This window comes from Mauremys reevesii, linkage group 13 (genome assembly GCF_016161935.1).
Source record: "Mauremys reevesii isolate NIE-2019 linkage group 13, ASM1616193v1, whole genome shotgun sequence".
Taxonomy (NCBI): domain Eukaryota; kingdom Metazoa; phylum Chordata; order Testudines; family Geoemydidae; genus Mauremys; species Mauremys reevesii.
Genome location: NC_052635.1, coordinates 20282929 through 20303259, shown reverse-complemented (window position 1 = coordinate 20303259; position 20331 = coordinate 20282929). Strand labels below are relative to the sequence as shown.

General features: G+C 54.1%; 1 protein-coding gene across 4 annotated transcripts in view; it reads left to right on the top strand.

Annotated features, from left to right (window-relative positions):
• The first annotated feature begins 2758 nt into the window (after positions 1 to 2758).
• The window catches only part of TLDC2 (TBC/LysM-associated domain containing 2), a 30642-nt gene continuing 13069 nt past the window's right edge, over positions 2759 to 20331 (top strand). For 3 of the 4 annotated variants that reach the window (XM_039497988.1, XM_039497991.1, XM_039497989.1), the window contains exons 1-4: positions 3939 to 4372; positions 6553 to 6705; positions 13401 to 13496; positions 19849 to 19922. In XM_039497988.1, coding sequence (XP_039353922.1) covers positions 4004 to 4372; positions 6553 to 6705; positions 13401 to 13496; positions 19849 to 19922 — 692 coding nt within the window. In that variant the 5' untranslated portion in view covers positions 3939 to 4003. Of the gene's footprint in view, positions 2829 to 3938; positions 4373 to 6552; positions 6706 to 13400; positions 13497 to 19848; positions 19923 to 20331 lie in introns of those variants that run through there. The other variant, XM_039497990.1, reaches the window with a different exon arrangement.

Sequence of the window (20331 nt, the reverse complement as noted above, 5' to 3'; positions counted from 1 at the left end):
TGCTCCCCTGAGCGCACCGCCATCGCCACGCCACTTCTTCTCCCTCCCTCCCTCCCTCCCAGGCTTGCCACAAAACAGCTGATTCGTGCGGCAAGCCTGGGAGGGATGGGGGAGAAGCGAAATGGCAGCGTGCTCGGGGGAGCAGGCGGCAGTGGAGCGGAGGTGAGCTGGGGGGAGCAGTTCCTCTGTTTCCCCCCCCACAGAGTTACTTCCTGCGGCCCTCCCTGCTCCCTCCATCGCCACAGCTCACCTCCGCTCAGGGCCAGCTCCCAGCTTTTTGCACCTCAAGCACAAAAAAAAAAAAAAAAAAGGAGCCGGAGTGCCACCCCTTGGAAAGTGCCCCCCAAGCACATGCTTGGAGTGCTGGTGCCTAGAGCCAGCCCTGGTCGGAAGAGCTGGAAGGTCTATGGTGCTGCCTCGCTTTCTTTCCAGCTCAAGCCACAAAAGAGACAGGGACTGTCAAAGCTAATTCTACACTCAGGCACTCCAAGTGCAGAAGGTGGGAGCCCGCAAGGATTCTAAAAATTAATACTGGACACCCTGGACTTGTATTAAACTCCCAAAGTTACAGCTTCTCTCTGACCTTGGATAGGTAGACGCTGCCACCACCCAAGTGCAGAACCCCTTTGAGAGCCCAGGAAGGTGCACTTGGGAATTCCTTCCTGTGGGATACCCTCAAGCCCTTTCACCCGTGCTCCAGGGAAGAGCTGAGAAAGGAAATCTGCTGTTGCCACCAGCTAATTAAACAACATGCACAAACCTCTTAAGACACACAAATCCAATTTTGTTCTTAAAAAAGGTAAATTTTATTAATAAAAAAATACATCTGGAAACTCAGGCTATCACTAGATTTTAAAGGAGCAACTACAAGGATTAAGCACCAAAAATAGCTTTCTTGAGGTCCAGCTTGAAGGTTACAAGCAAAACAAAAGCACCTGGGGTTAGCACGGAGGAATCCAGAAGCCATAACTAAATAAAAGGGATAAATCTAATTGCGTCTTCCTAGACATTATCCTGATCTACTTACATATCTGGGGTTTTAAATGAGTAGTTTCTAGGTATGATACTGATGATTTTTTCATACCTGGCCCAAGCTTCTTACAGCATAGCTGCTGCTCTGTCTGCCTCTCCCTGGGAGAACAACAGACCAACAAAAGGGGAGTCTTGTTTCAATTTTAAAAAGTTCTAGTCTTCCCATTGGCTCTTTTGGCCAGGTGCCCACTCACTTCCTTTTACCTATGCATAGCAGTGAGACTTTTTAACCCTTTACAAGTAGAGCAATTAGAGAACAGCTACTAAGAGCAGGGGCGGCTCTAGACATTTTGCCGCCCCAAGCACGGGAGGGTCCGCTGGCCCGAAGCCGCAGGACCAGAGGACCCTCCACAGGCATGCCGCCAAAGAGCAGGCGCGTGGAGCGCTGGTGCCTGGAGCTGCCCCTGACTAAGAGGGATTTTATAGCTACTGGCTGGGTGGGTGTCCATAAAAGGGAGCTACCTCCCACCCCCTCATTTATCACAGGGATGGGGAGGAGAAAGGAAGAGGAACAGGAGATAGAGGGCTTCTTCTAGTTTGCACTCACACAGCTCTAGTATTACTGTCCTGGAGGCTCCAGTGAGGCTGTTGCTATAGGGATGTTGTGTGATTAAGAATAGGAGGGGGGATGGGATGGGCAATGGGGAATAGGATGAGAAGTGGGGGCCAGGCAGGGGGAATGGGGCCATAGGGAAGTGTGCCAGTTGGTGGAGAATGTGAAATGAGGGGTGGGCTGGGCCATGCGGAAAGGGCGGGGGTCTGGTTGAGAGGGAATAGGAATGAAAGTGGGGGCCAGCTGCTGGGGAATGGCAGGGAGGACCAGGCCAGTGAGTGTGGAGTGGAAGAGAAGCCGTATGTGAGATCATCTCTCTACAAAGCAGCGGGGCACTATACAGACAAATCTGGGAAGCGCTGCAGTTTCCTGGGTCTCTTTGTGGGACTGACTGTATTCCAGGAGCACTGGTGTGTGTTTCTGTTGTCTCACATAGTCTCCGGGTTGAAGCTTTCTCGGAAGTTGTCAGCAGCTCTTGCTGATGCTTACAATATTTATACTGCTGTCAGAACAGCCCTCCAGGGGTGGGGACTTTGCTCCTAATCACCTTAGTCTGTTTGCCCAGGTTCACTTTCTAATTTCCATTTGCAGACTTGCTGTATTTCTTATGCCTTTAAAAAACAGAACTAAACCAAACCCCAGTGTTTCAGCCACTTCTTTCTCCTTAAAAAAATAAACCCACCTTCAGCATTCATAAGCAACCTGAGTAAGAAAGTACATGTAACCAGTCCTCCAGTACCAAAGCAGGGTGCTCAGCTCAGTACGCACATAAGACCCTACAATAACAAAGCCAGCTGTATGCAATAGAGGGAACAAGCATTGTGGTTAGGAACTCAATTTCGCTGCAGTCTTGTGAAGAGCTCTTTGAGACTGGCATCAGGAAGACATTCATGTACAGTTACAAAGAGTTCAAAGTCCTTTAAACTCCTTTTTCCAATTGGAGAGGAGGGGTTTGATCTGTCTGGTAAACCCTCTGCAGGCACATGCTATCCAATGGGGCCCTGAGCAGTGGAGGCTGCCCATGGTTGATGACCTGACTGCTGTACCAGGAGGTGGGAGAGCCCAGGTAGACGGAAGCAGTAAAATCTGTGTTGTTTAGATGGGAGTGTTCTCAAGAGGCCATTGGCAGGCACATGCTTTCCCCTCCCCTGGGCAGCTCTCAGCAGTGAGCACAGCTCCATACACCTGCTGCCGGACTCACCCACACACCATGAAAGCTCTCCGGGGCCGCTACACTCTCCTGGTACGTACCGCACCGCGTGTGCCCAGGGGAGACAGATGGGGGCTGAAACTCAGAACAAACCACAGGCAGCTGTGCTCCGTAACTTGCTTCTTTCCTTTCCGAAACAGGCTGATCAGGTCCAGCTGTAAGATGGTGCAATGACGCTAGCTCAGATTTACTGCTGCTGGGGCATCAGTTACTAGCTAGATCACATTGATTTTAACAAGGGGACCTTGTCCAGTGTGTATAGACTGTTACCCTTCAGATTGGTGTTACTCCTAGGTTAGTCCTGACCCAAAACCCTGGATCCAAGTGTCCCTAGATTTGGGGGAACCAGATCCAGTCATCTCAATCTAGCTCCAAGCACCCCTGGGCTACAGGAGCTGAGATCCAGAGCTTGAATTAGAGGGTTGGGACCATCTCTAAATCCAGGTGCTGGCTTTGAACTGTGCACCTGCAAACCTCCGTTACTGATATGACAGCAGCACTGGCAGCAGGCTCGGTGCTGCACAAACACGAGAGACACTCTCACTGTCTCGCAGAGAGTGCAGATGGAAAAGAACAGACAAAGGAAAGAAAGCAATACAACATACAGGCAGAGTGCCCTGGCTGACAGCCAACACATGGTGTAAATGTTTGGGTTGTTCTTCCTCTCCTTTAATATGGAAAGTGAAGGGTGCTTGTTAATTACAGAGATCTGTCCTGCTCTCACTGCATCTGGTGCAAGCCTCTGTGTAGATGCAGCTTCAATGAAAAGGGGGATGATAGTGCGAGAGACCCTGATAATTTACCAGCTTCACCCGCACTGGGCTGAACCCCACTTCACATCCATGTCATGTGTCTGTATTAGGGGTTTGCACTATCAGTATCACTTCAGCTGTGCAGTGTCTCTAATGCAGACATGGCCCAGCTCCCCTGGCCATGGGCCCAGCCTGCGGCAGCCACCTGCTCTTTTAGTCACAGCCGGCTGCCCAGTGTAATCTGATCCATTTTCTTTTTAAATTGTGATTCTTCGTGCCAGGCAAGGCCAATCAAAACAAACAGGGACAATGTGGCTCTGATAAGCTCCAGCTCTGTTTACCAAACATCAGCACTGGTTCTGACCTGCATGTGAATCAACAGGGTCCCAGAGCCAGGGGTGCTGGCACAGGGCCTGACTGCTCCAAGGCTCTGGACCCTTGAGAGGCACAGGCTGGATGCTGCCCAGTGGGCTTAAAATGCCCTCTTCTCCTGAAGGGCTCACCAGGCAGGGCATGGGTGGTGCCAGCCCATTCTCTGTGCACCAATGCTCTCTGGACGGGATGGCCAGGAGTGCCATGGCTGAGCCCAAGGGGGAAGTGCTGCTCTTTGTGCTGGGGTCCCTTATCTCTTCCCCAAACGGCGTGGGCATCTCCCCCCAGACTGGCTGCCCGGAGGAAGCCCAGCCCCTGCAGTGTGTCGAGACTGCTGAGCAGGAGGACCCAGGCCGGGCAGGTGCGGAAGTGACAGCATCACCCCCGGAGGAGCCCTACCAGCTGGTGCTGAATGGAGAGAGCAACGTCCTGCGTGCAGAGCAGGTCCAGCAGGTGAGCTCAGCACAGGCTGTGGGCTCACCCCACTGCAGGGCTAGGTAACCTCACTGGGTCAGGCTGTGGCCAGGTGCTTGGCAGTTCTACAGCCTCCTCTGGCCTGGAGCTGGCCCCTCCACCCTGTCCTCTGGACAGCTCCTCAGTGGGATTGAGCCAATCGAGTGGGCACCCCAGGGCATGGAACTCATTCCCCTGGCCAGCCCGGCCCTCCCAGTTTGGAAACAGGCTGGGCAGTGCTGCCGTGGGCTCTGGCTGTTGTTTCCCTGGTTTGTAGCCTTGGATCAGCTCACTGTACAGGGCCCGCGGGGGCACTTTGTGCACCAGCACTGGGCCAGCTCAGACCTTGGGGATCCCAGTGCGACGCTTCTAACGCCACTGGCTCCAGAACTCTGCCCTGTGGGACTCAGGGGACCATTCGCCCCAGAGACAGTGTGTCACTGGTGAGGGTGGGTGAGCAGGGACCAGTCCCGTCTGGCTCAGGGCCCAGGGGTTTGCTGGCCTGGCAGCTGGAGAGAACATCCTGGTACTTGTGAAAGGAGGCAAAGATCTGATACGGACACACTGAGAGACAGCAAATGTGGAGTCCACAGAGCCACGTATCCAGTCACCCCGCAGAGCTGAGCCCCATTGCCAAACAATAATAATAATGAGCAATAAACACATCTAATAAATCATTTGCTCGACCTGACCATTACCCCTCATTCCTCCCTTCAATGAATAGCCTTCCACCAGCTCCAGGGCAGGCCTGGACCACAGGGCGTGTTCACCGAGAGGGGTGACGTCCTGGGCAAACCTCGTTCTGGGGGTTCCCCCTTCTGGGATTGGGTCAGTGGGATTGTTCCACCCACACACACTGCGAACGCTCTGGTAAACGTTACTCCAAACATCTCTGCCGCCCTGGAGCTGTGTGGGTTCTTCACTCAAAAGCTAATGGGCATGGGGCCTTTTGGGCTGGGCTGTCTGTGCAGATCATCCTCCTCTGGAGAAGCCCTAGCTGGGGCAGGTGAGGGGGAGACGACCCCTGCAGATCCCTTTCACTGAGGCCCCTGGAAGTTGTCCCCTCGGGGGAGGGTCTGGTCTTCCTGGAGTGTGTGTGTGTGGGAAAGGCCTGGCTGGCAGGGCCGGCTCCAGACCCCAGCGCGCCAAGCGCGCGCTTGGGGTAGCGTCCCGCGGGAGGGCGGAAGGGCGAGCGCCTCCCGCAGCGTGCCGCCCTGCTTGGGGCGGCGGAAATCCTAGAGCCGCCCCTGCTGGCTGGGCCACCCCTAATCAGGGCCGGCTTCAGGCCCATTCCACCAATTCCCCCGAATTGGCCCCGCGCCTAAGACGGCCCCGTGCCCAGTGAAAATCCCTTCCCTGGCTAGAGGCGCCTTTTTAATTTTTACTCCCTTGGCGGCACTTCGAGTCTTCGGTGGCACTTCGGCGGCAGGTCCTTCGCTTGCTCTGGGTCTTAGGCGGCACTTTGGCAGCGGGTCCTTCAGTGCCGCCGAAGTCCTGGAGCTAGTGAAGGACCCGCCGCCGAAGTGCCGCTGAAGACTCGGAGCACCGCCCGGTGAGTACAAGCCCCACATGTTGTTTTACATGTGTGTGGGGTTTTTTGTTTGTTTTGTTTTTTAAGTCATCCCTGCTGGGGCCCTGTCGAAACTGTTCGAATTGGGCCCCGCACTTCCTAAAGCTGGCCCTGCCCCTAATGAGCCACAACGGGGGGAGCCCGCTCCTCTGCCCCCATGCTGCTCTGCCTGCAGGGCCGTGCTACCACTGGTGGGGCCCTCCAGGCTGGGAGGGGACCCAGCTGGGCTGGAAAGCTCTCAGGGGTACTAACAAGTCCTGGGATGGGAAGGTGGAAGTGTTCTGTAGGAGATGATGCCATGAGCCAGCCTGTGCCCTGCTTCTCCCCTCCTACCCCTCCAGCCCTAGCAGAGGCCCTTCCATGCAGAGCCCCCAAGGAACACAAGCGGGGGAGACAGAGCCCTGGAGCTGACACATGGGCACGGTGAGGTCTGTGAGGAGGGCTCTGTGCCTGCAGCCATCCAGCCCAAAGCCAGACACCCGGGAGAGGACAGCGTGGAGCGGTTGGGTGAGGGAGGGTGTGGAAGTAACCAATGGGAAATGCTCCTGCCAGAGGTCGGGGAGCAGAGAGGGACCTTGGTGGGAACTGACTCCTGTGGCTCTGTTCCCAGCTGGTGCCCCACCTCCCGCCAAGAGTGACCGGGTACCCTTGGAACCTGCTCTACTGCACCGCCAGGGATGGGTTTAGCCTGAAGAGCATGTACAGGAGTATGAACAAGCTGAGTTCTCCTGTGCTGCTGGTCATCCAAGATACCGACGGGCAGGTGAGGCCAGGGAAATGGAATTGTACATTGCGCTGGGCTGGGGTTCCCCTGCAAGAGAAACATCCAGCTGCTAAAGGCCAGCACAAATCTGGACCCTGCACACTAGGGCCATCCCGCAGGGTGTGGTCCAGGAGCCTGGCTCCTCTTCCTGGCTATAACGCCCCTTCTGGGCCCAGGCATACCCCCTGGCCCCACACACTCTGTGCTGGCTCCCATTCCATCCAGGGCATGTAAGAAACACAAGGCAGGGAAGCTACAGCCTGGTCCCTAGGTTGGGTGGAAAACCTGCAGCCTGGTTCTGCTCTGTGACCTGACAAGTTGGCTGGGTAGAGGGTTTGTGGCCTGGAGTTGGGGTCTGTGTGGTTTATCCTGAACAAGCTGCACTAAAGGGGATGGTGCAGAGAGAGCAGAAGCCAGGGGACAGGAGTCAGAGAAGGTGGGGTGGTCAGGAGCAGAGGGGGTGTCTGGCTCACTAGGCCCCAGAATGGACCTGGCTGAGGGGTCTGGTTCTCTGTACCTACAAGCTCTGTTTTAGACCGTGTTCCTGTCATCTAATAAACCTCTGTTTTATTGGCTGACTGCGAAGTGGGGGGTGCGTGCAGGACCCTCTGGCTTCCCCAGGACCCCGCCTGGGCAGATTCACTTTGGGAAGCGTACGTAGGGGCATATGTTGAATGCTCCAAGGTCAGACCCAGGAAGGTCAAGCCGTGTGAGCTTCTTGCCCTGAAGACAGTCTGCTCCAAGGGAGAGGAGGCTCCCCAAAGTCCTGACTGGCTTTGTGGGGAGCAGTTCCAAAGCATCACCCAGGGGACTCTGTGACAGTGGGTTGTGAAGATTTTTGACTTTGAATAAGGGGTCGCCAATCTGAAAAGCCTGAGAGACGCTGCTGTAGCCCACGGAGCCCCTCTGGATCTGAAACGGAAAGGAATGACTGTTAGGGTACGTCTACACTACGGGATTATTCCGAATTTGCATAAACCGGTTTTGTAAAACAGAATTTATAAAATCGGGTGGAGCGCGACCATACTAAGCACATTAAATCGGTGGTGTGCGTCCATGGTCCGTGGCTAGCGTCGATTTCTGGAGCGTTGCACTGTGGGTAGCTATTCCCTAGCTATCCCATAGTTCCCGCAGCCTCCCCCGCCCCTTGGAACTTCCGGGTTGAGATCCCAGTGCCTGATGGGGCAAAAATCATTGTCGCGGGTGGTTCTGGGTAAATGTCGTCAGTCACTCCTTCGTCTGGGAAAGCAACGGCAGACAAGCATTTCGCGCCTTTTTCCCCTGGATTGCCCTGGCAGATGCCATAGCATGGCAATCATGGAGCTTGTTTTGCCGTTTGTGACTCTCACCGTATGTGTACTAGATGCCGCTCACAGAGGCGATTCAGCAGCGCTACACAGAAGCATGCTTTTGCTTTTGCATGACAGCAGAGATGGTTACTAGCCATATTGCACCATCCAAACCCTTCCATAAATTGGAACTGAGGATGATCATGGCTACCAGTCCTTTTGTACCATTTGCTGCTAGTGCCCCTGGCCAATCAGCCAGGGGTGCAAAAGCCAAGATTGGTTACTAGCTATATTGCACTTTCAATCATTTTGTACCATTAGCTGCTGTCATAAGTGCCCCTGGCCGATCAGTCAGGGGTGCAAAAGCAAAAATTGGGAATGACTCCCTGAGTCAATCCCTCCTTTTTGGTATCTAAAAATAGAATCAGTGCTGCCTAATATAGGCAAGTGTGCTAGAGAACCACCGTATCATAGAACCAGAGAGCACAGCTGCTCTGTGTCAGAGCCTGCAGAAATTATTATCTGTATGCTATTCACAGGGGGTGCTCCTGTAACAACCCCACCTGTTGATTCCGTTCTTCCCCCAGCCTTTCTTGGCTACCGTAGCATTGTCCCCCCACTTGTGTGATGAATTAATAAAGAATGCAGGAATAAGACACACTGACTTGTTAGTGAGAAATGAGTGGAAGGCAGCCTCCAGCTGCTATGATAGTCCAGACAGGACATTAAGCAGTGTGTAGGAGAGAAGCCCAGCATCCCACTGCTAGTCCAGGGGCAACTGAATCTTTTCTTTACACATGAAGGGTGGGGGCTGATGGAGCTCAGCCCCCTGTTGCTATGATGAGGATGGTTACCAGCCATATTGCACCATCCATCCACCAGAAAAAATTAGGGCCAATAGGCTGATGACGAGGACGGTTACCAGTCCTTTTGTACCATCAGCTGAGGCTGATGATGAGGATGGATTTCCATCTTTTTGCACAATCAGCTGATGCTGAGGATGGATTTCCATCATATTGTACCATCAGCCGCCAATGGCGGTGGGGGGAGCAAGGATGTTGGTGTTGAGTGCTGCACTATCGCGTCTATCTGCAGCATTCAGTAAAGATAGGGTGACATGTAAAAGAGTGAGAGGATTGTTTTACCTTTCGCTTCTGGGGGTGGGTGGGGGGTGGGTGAGTAGATTGCCAAGCTATGCCCTGACCCGCGGACACTGTGTTTGACCCTAGAAGCATTTGGAGCTCAGCCAAGAATGCAAATAATTTTCGGAGGCTGCAGGAACTGTGGGATAGCTTCAGTCCTCCAATCCATGAGCATCCATTTGATTCTTTGGCTTTCCGTTACGCTTGTCACGCTGCAGTGCGCTGAGTCCCTGCTATGGCGTCTGTCTGGAGATTTTTAAAAAAGGATTCTGAATTTCATCTTCTGTAACGGAGCGCTGATAGAACGGATTTGCCTGCCCTTACAGCGATCACATCCGCATGGTCCATGCGGGAGCTCTTTTTTTATTTTGATTTCGGACTGCATCGCCACCCGTGCTGATCGGAGCTCCACGCTGGGCAAACAGGAAATATTCAAAAGTTCGCGGGGCTTTTCCTGTTTACCTGACCACTGCATCCGAGTTCAGATTCCGGTCCAGAGCGGTCACTGGTGCACTGTGGGATAGCTCCCGGAGGCCAATACCGTCGATCAGCGTCCACACTAACCCTAATCCGATATGTTAATACCGATACTAGCGTTACTCCTCTCGTTAGGGAGGAGTACAGAAACCGGTTTAAAGAGCCATTAAAATCGATATAAGGTGCCTCCTAGTGTGGACGGTTTTGGCGTTAAATCGGTTTTACGCTCCTAAAACCGATTTAAACGCCTAGTGTAGACCAGGCTTCTGTTACAGTTCCAGGCTGTCCCTTCTAAGCAGAGCAGCGGCAGGTCTGGAATGAGAAGGATTTGTTAAGGAATTCCAGTACCCAGACTAGAAATCTGAAATGCAGAGTATGCTCCGTGCAGCCTGGCACACAACCCCCAACCTTACAGTGGCGCTTGTCATTGTTTTGAACTGGCTGTGTGCTCTGTGCTGGCCTTGAAGAGTAACCCGGCATCTGCAGAATCACATGGGATTTGAATATGTCAGCCTGCTGCTGAGTAAACACCAGTGGGAGTACAGATGCTGCTGACTGTGGCAGGTAGAACTGTCCTGTTCACTGGGCCATCTGGAGAGCTTTTTGGTGTGTCTGCCACAACGAAGCACTGGCAACCCATCTGTACAACCCAGTACTGCACAGGAAGGATCCATGGGCCATGGCAAAGGCTGCAATGAAAGGCATGGTGCTGAGTCAGTGAGGGAGAGAGTTGGTACGAAACTCTCCATAAACAGGTAAAAGCTGAGAGCACTCCCTCAGGAGCAGAGATGAAAGCAGGAGGGGCTGGTTGGCAGGGCACCCTGGGTGGCACTCTCCTTGGTCTGGGGGAAGAAACCCAGCCACGCCAATACATTGGTAGGAACAGAGGGGCCTTGCAGTAGTGGGGTGGGGGGTGCTGGGATGCTGGAGGCAGGCCAGGGGCAGGCAGGACACTGCTGAGGAGAGGAGTGGTATAGCTGAGCTCTGCCAGGGTTTGTTGTGGCCTTTGCTCTCTGTAAGCTCCAGCCTTGGCCCGGGGTGCGAGGGAAACCACCTGAACTTCTGGGCCACTAACTTCATGCTCAAACCCCAGGCTCTCCCCACTCTGTATGGTCCGTGGCAGCCCCAGGGCTCCAGCCTGCCAGACTGAGGGGCTTGTGGGATGCATTCGGAGTCCTGGGGAGTGCTGGCCAACTGTGGGGAGCACATGGGCTGTTTGCAATCGGGCATTCCCAGCAGGGGTCTCCTGCCAGGCACTAGTGAGCACCCAGCAGCCCCCATCCTCTGGTCCATCTCGGATGGCACCACCTCATCTGGATTTTTATTAGAAGAAAAAGGACAAAGAAACCGACCAGCGAATGAGCAGCAATGTCCTGCTCTGGGCCTAGGCTAGCTGCCAGGCTGCACAGCAATGGGCACCAGTCCCACTCGGAGAGACGCTGCAGCAGGATCCTGCAGCCAGCTCCAGGCACTGGAGAGCTAGTGCCAGACTGGGAAGAGGCAGGAGGCAAGCAGTTCCCATAGTCACAGGGATCGCAGAGTGGGCCTCTTAGCTACCAACGATAGCATCCTGGTGCCTGTGCACCTCCTGCCGCCCCCACCCCCATCCCCAGAGCCATCCAGCACCCCATGTTCCACCTGCTAGTTCCCCCAGCATCTCTTCCCACATCCACTGTGACCTTAGAGTGCTTCCTTGCTAGTTTGGCCCAGCTCCACCCTCCTTGGTCTCCCCTCACCACCTGACCCTTCCTACGCCCCTCCCAGGCCCCCTAGGCACCAGGAAGCTATCGCTGGTAGCTAAGAGGCCCACCTCTCCTCCTGATCTTCTCCTAGGCTAGTCCCACACCTTGCTGCAGGAGCCCTGCCCTGTCCTGCCCCCAGGCATGTCCCCTGCCCCTGGATGCTCATTTCCCCCGGTCTGCCCAGTGCACAGTGAACTTAGCCAATCAGTGAAGGGGAAACATGCCCCCAGCTGGCTCAGGGCTCAGCCAGGCCTTCCAGCACTTCCTTGACTGGGCCAGACTAAAGAGAACCCCCAGATGTCAGCCTTTTCCGCACCTCCACTTCCTGTCCCAGCTGAACCAGGGAGGGCAGAGGTGACCGAAGAGTTAAACAAGTGGAGGAATTAACCCAGCATCTCCGGCGCACACAGGTGGCTGTTCTGGGGTGACCACACCCGGTACTCATCTAGCCCTGGATAGCCAAACCTGGCAGAAATCTTCCCTACGTCTCGGCACCTGCAAGCAGGGAGTGAGGGGGCCATGCAGTCCGGCCATGCAGAGCTGGAGCACATGCTGGTTAACATACCAACCCTCCACCGTGCTGTGCCATGGGCAGCTCTGTTCTCTGAACACCTAGCTCAGCGCCAACCTAGCAAGAAAACAGAGTTAACCCCCAAGAGCTCATCCCCTGTGCACCCCCACTCACCGTATCGCACCCACAGCTACAGCACACACGCACCTGCAGCTGTCCCCCCCTCCCTCCGCAGCATACCCCTTCTCCAGACTTCCCCCATGCCGGTAGTGGTGGGTTAGCACACCGCTGTGCTGGAGGCATGGGGGGTAGGAGGCCAGCAGGCCTAGGGGAAGTGCTGAGGCTGCAGGCCTGTGGGGTACAGGAGTGGGGAAGTGCTAAGGTAACGTCTGCTCTCAGTAGTTCACCTACAGCTAGTAACTCCTGCAGTGCAACTGGGCCAGGCTGCGCTGTTGGAGGGGATCAGATAATCCACTCGCAATTCCCGCGGCTTTTGCATCCTGTGTCTGGCCCCCAAAACGCTCCTTGGAAGGGGCTGGGTCTGTTCTGGACCCATCCCCAGGTCACCTGCCCACGGCGGGTATTGGGGTGTGATTGTGTCTCCCTGCAGTGCTGTCTCTGGTAACCCTACACCTGCTGCGCACAGCCGACGGAGTGACTCCGTCGCACACAGTCAGGGCCTGTGCTGCTGGTGATCAAGGTCCCACATGTCAGCTCTGCCAACAGCAATGGTCTGTGGGCGGAGCATGCATGTACATGTAGCCACAGCCCCACCTGACCCTAGCTGAGTAGCACGCAGACACCTGTCCTCAGGGAGCACCTGCCAGTGTCAGGGATTAGCCCAGCACTGGCTGGAGGGCGACTCCAAGGGGCGAGGCACCTTTCAGACTTGATAGTGATGGCTTTGTCCTGTCTGATCAGCCCCTTTCCATCTTGGCTGGAGCCCCGGTTACAGGCCACAGAACCTCCTCATTGAGTGATACAACCTGGAGCCACTGGTTTGCCCCATAGGGCCTCCAGCATGGGATGTGGCGCCCGTGGAGGGGGCAGCAGTGCCATGGATTGGCCTGGGTAGTAACTGTTCATAATGGTGCCTAAAAGCCTGGGTGCAGATTCCAGCAGCCTCGGGGTCCTAGATACCCTGCATTTGGGAGGGGAGCTGGGGCACACACAGCCTGCCATGAGAGCTTCAATGGCTGGGAGGGGTAAAGACAGTGAACAGGCCTGCCCCGGTCACTTGCTGCTGGTGGTAGCTGCAGAATTGACAGCCCCAGCAGTCACAGATCATGAGTGAGGCCTCCAGAAATCACTCACGCGATTGGTTTACAAATCAGGAGATTTTTTTTTAAAATAATAAATTTTGGGTTCTTTGCCTTCTGGCTTTGTTTTGTATCTAATGCAAGCTGAGATTCTCCTGGAATCCCAGGACTCTGGGAGCTGGGACTTGGAGGAAATCCCAATTACAGCAAAACTTGTGCTAAAACCCACAAGATCTGGCAGTGCTGTGACCTTCTCTCCTCTGCTTCCTTTCCAGACGTTTGGGGCCTTCTCCTCCACTGCCATCCGACTCAGCAGCTGCTTTTATGGCACAGGGGAGACTTTTCTCTTCTCCTTCTCCCCGGAGCTAAAGGTAACAGTAACGCTCACATTCTCGGTGCAGGGGCTTTGGAATTAGCCTGTGACTCTCTCTCCCAGGAGCAGAGACAGGGGCTTCTGCTGGCCAAGGCCCAAATGCAGCACAGGCCCAGGGACATGTGGGGGTGCAATCATGTGGGGGTGGGGGAGGACAAGTCCACAGCATTTTTGCTTCCCCTTCCCTGCCAGCAGTGTCCTTGTGGCTCTGCCCCCCCCCCCGCCCCCCAGCAGGCGCTCTGGGTCACTCAGCCGCTCTGTGTGCATGGGCGGGGAGGGTTTTGGACTTCCCCTCCACTTCCACCCTAAAGGCCCCATAGTGCTGGTCAGCCATGCTGGGAGCTGAGCCAGCGCTGGGGAGAGCATTCTGCACTCCTGGGAGCCCTGGGCCTGTGCTGGGCCCCGTGCCTCCTGGAGCGCCCGCCTGGCATCCAAATGAGTCCTTAGTACGTCTCTTGCTCAGTGCTGAGCAGTACGGGAGCATGGGGGCATCGCGAGGCTGCTGCTGTGAGGAAGGGAGCACGTCACTAAGCCCCCCTATAGCATGATGGGTATTACCCACCGTTAGCTGCATGTCTCCTCTGACATCCATACTCCACCCACCCCCTTCACACCCTGCACTCTTGCCTCATGCAGGGGCTTTGGCCGAGCCCCCTGCAAGGCACACAGCCACTTTGTGCAACCTGCTGCACACCACACAAACCTGCAGGCCCTAGACCGCCCTGCTATGCCCGTCAGTGCCCACCATTGCAACCAAGCAGGCTGCTCAACCAGGCTGCTCCTGGGAGCCTAGGTGAGAGGAGGCCTGGCAGGCCCAAAGTCCATGGTATGTGGCTGATCGAAGCAGCATGAGTCACACCTTGCACAGCATCTCGGAGGCAGCTTCCTTCCCAACCTGCAGGCACCACCTGAGCTCAGCAGGGCACAGCCATTCCTTCCTCACTGCCTCTAGACACGGCTGAGTAACCCCGTTCCCAAGCCAGTCCCAGCCTCAGGGCTCCTTCACCTAGTAGGAGCATGTAATTAGTAGGAATAATTACCAGGAAGTAATTGCTCTCCTTAGTCATTAAATAGTGAATTAATTGTAACGACAGAATTAAGTAACTGAATAATTCAGCGTCTGATTATGGAAAATCACTTGACTTTCCTGCCAGTGACTAACCCACGCTCTTGAGGGTGTTGCTTGCAAGGCACAACTCCTCTGGAAGCTGACTCTCCGAAGAACTGGGCGGAAACCTCCTCCTTGGGCCCCTACAAAGCCCTAGGGCTTGTGGCCTGGCTGGCTTCAGAGGTGTTTCCGCCTGACTTCTCGGAGGGCAGGGCCAGGACCTAGGAAATCCCAATAGTCCATAATGCTTTTCTCGGGGCCTGACAAATCCACCCGGGTAGCTGTCACCCAGACAGGCATGCGCCGCTCCCCCCACAACACTCGCTGCCCGGGCCCTCGGAGATACTGTAGCAGAGCCTCAACCTGGGATGCCAGTTTGGTGAAGCATTAAAACTCCTCTGTGCAGCCAGCTCCAGCCCTGGTGTAAGCTGCACCCACCAACATCAGAGCTGAGGTTTGCTCCTTGCTTGCCCGTAACCTGGGGTTTGGTGAATATTTCGCCTTTCCAGTCTTGGGATGGCTGGACACAGCAATAGCCAGCACGTGCTAAGGGGCAGGGGCAATGGGAATACTTGTTGTTATGTACATACTAAGAACTGGGAAAGCCACTCCCACAAATAAAACACCTTTGGTGCTTTAGAGCGAAGGTTGTCCAGGTGCATATCCTACTGCAGTACCGGCTAAAATACTAGGAACCCCTCAAGTACGTTCCTCCTCACCCTTTCCCACTGTACATGCGCCCTTCCCTGTCCCTAGCACCTCACCATCCAGCATACACACACTTAGCCTGCGCCATGCTGAGCATGCTGCTGGCATTGCCTGGCATGGGTGGTAGTGCTGGGGCAGGCAGACAGTAGTTTGGGCTGGATTGTTGTTGTCATACTGTGTTGGACCCTGGCTTTGTGGCGGACGATTAGGAGCAGGTTAAGTACCGACATGACACTGTGAAACCACTAGAAAGATTTTAGGAACTGTTTGGTGCATGAAAGTGATAGTTAGAGCTGCTTAGAAAATAGCCTTTTTCCCCCCACTGAAAATTTCAACTTTCTGGTGAAAAATGTTGGCTGAAAACTGAAAATTTCTACTCTGTCTGGAGCTGCAGTGCCTCATGGGCATTGCTGTTCAGTTGCCTAATGCTCCATTCTAGTCTATGGGCAGGGTTTTCTGGCTGGCCTACATCTCCCATGATGCACTACTTTCTCCCTGCTTGGTGATGGGAGGAGGTGCATAGAAGTCCCTGGCAGTGATGCATCATGGGTGATGCAGTCTAGCCAGAGAGCGCTATCCATGGAAGAGGGTGGCAGCGTAAGGCACCCAAACTATTACTCCCATGAGTCACAGTGGTGGTATTTTGAACCAGAATATTTTGGATTTTCGCCTCTTTTTGCTAACAAAATATTGAGATTTTCCAGAGGCAGACACTTCATTTGCTTGAAAATCCAATTGTCTATCAAAAACAGTTTTGATGGGACATTTTTGAGCAGCCCTAGTAAAAATATCTGTGACACAGGTTTTGTGTTGTGTTAGGCAATCGCGTTCCAGGGGGCTGCCATGTTGGATTGCTGGGCTTGGCCTCCAGGCTGCACATTTGTTAGTGTGGGGCATGGCGGCTGTATGCTACAGGGGCTGGAGAAATGGGTGAAGGAGGAGCAGTGTGTCCCAGGCAGGAGCAGAAAGAACATACCTGGGTATTTCCTAGTGTTCTAGTGAGTGTGTTGCAGGGATCTGTACTGGAGCAACCCTCATTCTCAAGTATCAGAGGGGTAGCCGTGTTAGTCTGGTTCTGTAGAAGCAGCAAAGAATCCCGTGGCACCTTATAGACTAACAGACGTTTTGCAGCATGAGCTTTCGTGGGTGAATACCCACTTTCCGAAGAAGTGGGTATTCACCCACGAAAGCTCATGCTGCAAAACGTCTGTTAGTCTATAAGGTGCCACAGGATTCTTTGCTGCCTCATTCTCAGCAAACCAAGTGTTTTGTTTGGGGGAATGTGCCCAAATACCTGGCTAAGTCAGATGTTGCTGGGGCAGGGGGAAACAGCGACTGGGAAGTCCTTGGTTTTCATAATGATCTGACAAGGCAGCGTAGGCAAAACGCAGTAGGATGGTGGGGAGTTGATCCAGAATTCAGGTATCTCCTGCTCCCCAACCTACTCAGGCCCTTGGCCCTCAGCCTGTCTCACTCGGAGACTTGCTGGGCTTGTGGGGGTAATAACACATGGGAACAACCAAGCCCAGTTGCTGCCTCACCCAGAAGCAGCTGGGAACAGGGCTGTCAAATCGAGTCTCGTCTCAACTGCAGCACAGACTGTTCTGTTGGTGAGCTTCCTGTTGCGTTACGGCAGCATTATGCCAGCAGAGCCAGTGTGAAGGTGCCATAAGCCACAGCAAGGCCCCTGTGGGAACACTCCAGCACGCAGCTCTGGCACAGGGGTGAATTCCCCTTGGAGTCCAGTCTTGCCTGCATGTGGGGGCCGGATCTTCCTCTGACTTCAAAATCAGCTCCTTTTGCTAAGGCCACACACTGGGAAACCCAAACACAGACGCAAAGAGAGTTTTCGTTTGTGATCCTGTACGGCAGCTACAGCTGTGTTGGGTCAGGGGTGGGGCTGCTGTATTGTGGGTTGAGTGCTGGGTGGTATGGCCATTGCAGGCCAAGTTTCAGGAGAAGACTCTCCTTGCACTAGGGCCTCTTTCCTCCTCCCAGTTCACTCTGGCTTTCTCCTTTTCTGGGGCTGGGGAACTCCATGCACATCACCTCCCAGAAGCCAGTTTGACCAGCAGCACTGAACTGAATTATCAGCCCCCAACACAGCTAATTCAAACCCTGCACCTTATCAGCCTCATGTCCTGCCCCCATTCCCTCCCTATGGAGTTCAGATCCACCCCAACATTTAGGGGAATTGTCCACACTAGGAAGAGCCCTGGGCAGTTACTCATTTAACCCCTTATAGGCCTGGCGCACCCTCTGCTAAGCAAGGCACAGGAAATGCTGGCTTCTGGCACGAAGTGCCACCAGGACTGGAACACGAGGTGGTTGTGTGAGAACCTGCTCTCTGGCCAGCACTGCTGACACCTGTGACTGGCCCAAGGCACAGTCCAATGGGGCTCGCCCCCTTCCTCACCAGCGGTAGCATTCATCATCCTGACACATCGCCAGCCCCAGGGACTGGTCTGAGTCAGACCCCCGGGAATCATGAGAGGCTGAAAAATAACAATGTCAGTTCTTATTCTGTTCCCCCTGGTTTCTGAGCCTGGGGGTGCATTCGGATCACAGTCACCAGCTTGCCCCAAGGGCCATAAGCTGACATGTTTTTAAGGAGAGCCGAGAGGCTGATGTGCTGCTGAAGTGACTCCAGGAGCTGGGGCTTGAAGAAATCAAACATCACAAGTGTCACTATAAAATTGTGCACACTGGCAGCATGGCTAATGCTGACTCACAGGCGGTGGGACTCATAGGGAACAAGGATATCAGCTGGCACAGCTTCCCCCAAAGCGCTGCCTGTATTTGCTGCTGTGGGTAGTGGCTTTGCACAGCCCCAGCGGTGACTGCAATGCCCCGGAGAGCACCCCTGCAGGCAGAATAAAGTAGCTTGAACAAGGGGGAGAAACTCTCACCACTCCAGCCAGGGAGGAGGGGCGCTGTGGGGTGCTGCTTGCCCCAGCCACACAGAGCGGAGGGGGAGCCACACTCCACTTACTATAGCCCGTGCCTACATTTTGCTAACCAGGACGCTGGAAGAGCTAGAAAAGATTCTGCCCCAAGTGTGACGTACTGCCCTGGGGTGCAACCTGGAACTGGGGTACCGCTGAGCCTTCTGTCTCACCAGCCTGGGCGCCCTCTCTCACTGTGATGCTGTGAGAAGCTGCAGACCGGTCCCGGGCCTGCCCTTACACAAACAGTCACAATCAGGGACACACCCATCTGAGTTACATGAATGCTTTCACCAACCACCCATGGACCAACAATAGAGAGGCTTCAGCCAGTTCTTCCCAGCTGCCCAGCCAAGGACCCCAGAGCTGTACCATCTTGCCCTCGTCAGAAGCCTGACCAGTGTATGTTATTAGCCAGTCCGCCCCTCACTCAATGTGGAGAGGACAATGCACCAGCCTCTGTTCCTGAGCAGATTTCCCTTTGCACTTCAAACAGCTCACAGTTTTTAGGTTGAAATATAAAAAAAGATATAACTACAGAAAGATTATAAGTAATAAGTCTACAGATCAATGCAGATTAGCTAAGAAATAAAACAAAATTGCAATCTAAGTGCTATAAACTAGACGGGATTTGAATCAAGCAGTGGTTCATCCTGATGGTACAAACAGGTCACCAATCTTTCATACACAGGCTGGGACTCCTCCTTTCCCACCTGGGGCCACCTCCCCAGTCTCTGTCCCTGAGGTGTTTCCTGGTGTTGAGTTTGGGGGTGGGGGGAAGGGGGTGTGAGGCTAAGTGATGATGCCACTTCCCCCTTTCATAGCTTCTCCCATGTGGCGGGAAATTCATTTTCCCAAACAAAGCCCCCAGCAGTTAGTGGCAAAGTACAGGCACAAGATGGAGTCCAGTGGCACATGTCCTTGCATGCTTTGATGAGTCAGCAGCAGCCATTTCCCTTATTCTGGCTAGAACTTCACAGGACAGTCCATCAGGTGGGGATAAGCTTCTTCCATGGCCCATTGTGTTCATTGATGAGCCATCAACTTGAATAGTTCAGTCACAATCTGCTGGCTAGACTGGATGTAAACTACCTTGTGGGAGTTACCCAGGAGCAAACACATTTGAAATACAGATACATGGTTAATATTCATAATTTCAGATACAAAAATGAAACATGCATGCAAATGGGATAATCATACTCAGCAAACCATAACTTTTCCATAGACCCCCCCCCTCATATGATATAGTTTGTACACAATACATCATAATTAAATCACCATGGTAAATGTGGGGGGTGCCAGGATGTTGCTTTGTGGTACAGAGCATCACACCAGGTTTTACAGTGAGCTGGTCAGAGTTGGGGAGTTAGTGACGATCTAGGCTGAGTCTGGGTCAGTACTTTGCACCAAGTAGCTCCTGGTGAGCAGGGTTGCACCAGTGACCCTAGCAGTCATGGCAAGCCACTGCTGACCAGCTTCCTCCACACTGCAACAGGCTTCCCTGTTCCTGTGCCAGGTACTGCCCAAGGGGTGTAATTAGCTGTCCCTACACCCCTGCTCTGATTGCTAATGGTTGCTTCTCCTTGCAGGTGTTTAAGTGGACAGGCACCAACACTTTCTTCATGAAAGGCGATGCAGATTTGCTAGTGATTGGCGGAGGCAGGTATGTAGCTGACTGGGCGGAGCTGCCTTGAGTTCTGGGGCCTGTTCTGCCTCGCTGCTCCTAGAGACCCTTCTGCCCTCACAGCGTCGAGGAAGGCAGGGGCTGCAGTACTTCAAGCCAAGCACCAGCACAGCCCATCCTGACGCAGCAGCCAGAGCAGGTGAGCGGAGTCCTGCATCCAGTCACAGGGGTCTACGTGGATGTATCTGCTCACACACATTGCCCTCCTGGAGGCTGGAGCCAGACCTGGCTGCTGTTCTGAGATCTGCTGTGCTGGGGAGCCTTGGGAAGTGTAAATGACTTTGCTCATCTAGCGCTCCTTCAGTCCAGCCCAGTATAAGGAAGGAGGCTCCAGGGGAGTCGAGTGCATGATTCCTATCAGTGAATGGATCTGGCTGATTTCCCTTCT